The sequence below is a fragment of the Eimeria mitis genome, genomic scaffold, assembly GCF_000499745.2.
Source record: "Eimeria mitis Houghton genomic scaffold, Emh_scaff160, whole genome shotgun sequence".
In the NCBI taxonomy this organism is placed as follows: domain Eukaryota; phylum Apicomplexa; class Conoidasida; order Eucoccidiorida; family Eimeriidae; genus Eimeria; species Eimeria mitis.
Genome location: NW_013569916.1, coordinates 28,061 through 28,289, shown reverse-complemented (window position 1 = coordinate 28,289; position 229 = coordinate 28,061). Strand labels below are relative to the sequence as shown.

The following is a 229-nucleotide window of genomic DNA, read 5'->3' as shown; positions in this document are numbered from 1 at the left end:
AGAGCAGCAGCAGCAGCAGCAGCAGCAGCAGCTGTTGGTGCTGCTGCTATCAGCGACTTCAGTGCTGATATGGACAAGCACCAGCCAATGCAGCAGCAGCAAATGCAGCAGCAGCAGCAGCAGCAGCAGCAAATGCAGCAACAGGAAGGAGAGCAGCAGCAGCACGAATGCCAGCAGCAGCAGCAGCAGCAGCAGCCACACCGACGGCAGCAGCAGAAAACCTCTCACT

General features: G+C 58.5%; 1 protein-coding gene across 1 annotated transcript in view; it reads left to right on the top strand.

Moving 5' to 3' along the window:
* Window positions 1-229, top strand: part of EMH_0001120 (protein kinase, PfEST homolog, putative) — a gene marked incomplete at both ends in the record, with an annotated part of 27,896 nt that overhangs the window by 873 nt on the left and 26,794 nt on the right. The window contains one exon of the mRNA XM_013495492.1: window positions 54-226. Coding sequence (XP_013350946.1) covers window positions 54-226 — 173 coding nt within the window. The remainder of the gene's footprint in view (window positions 1-53; window positions 227-229) is intronic.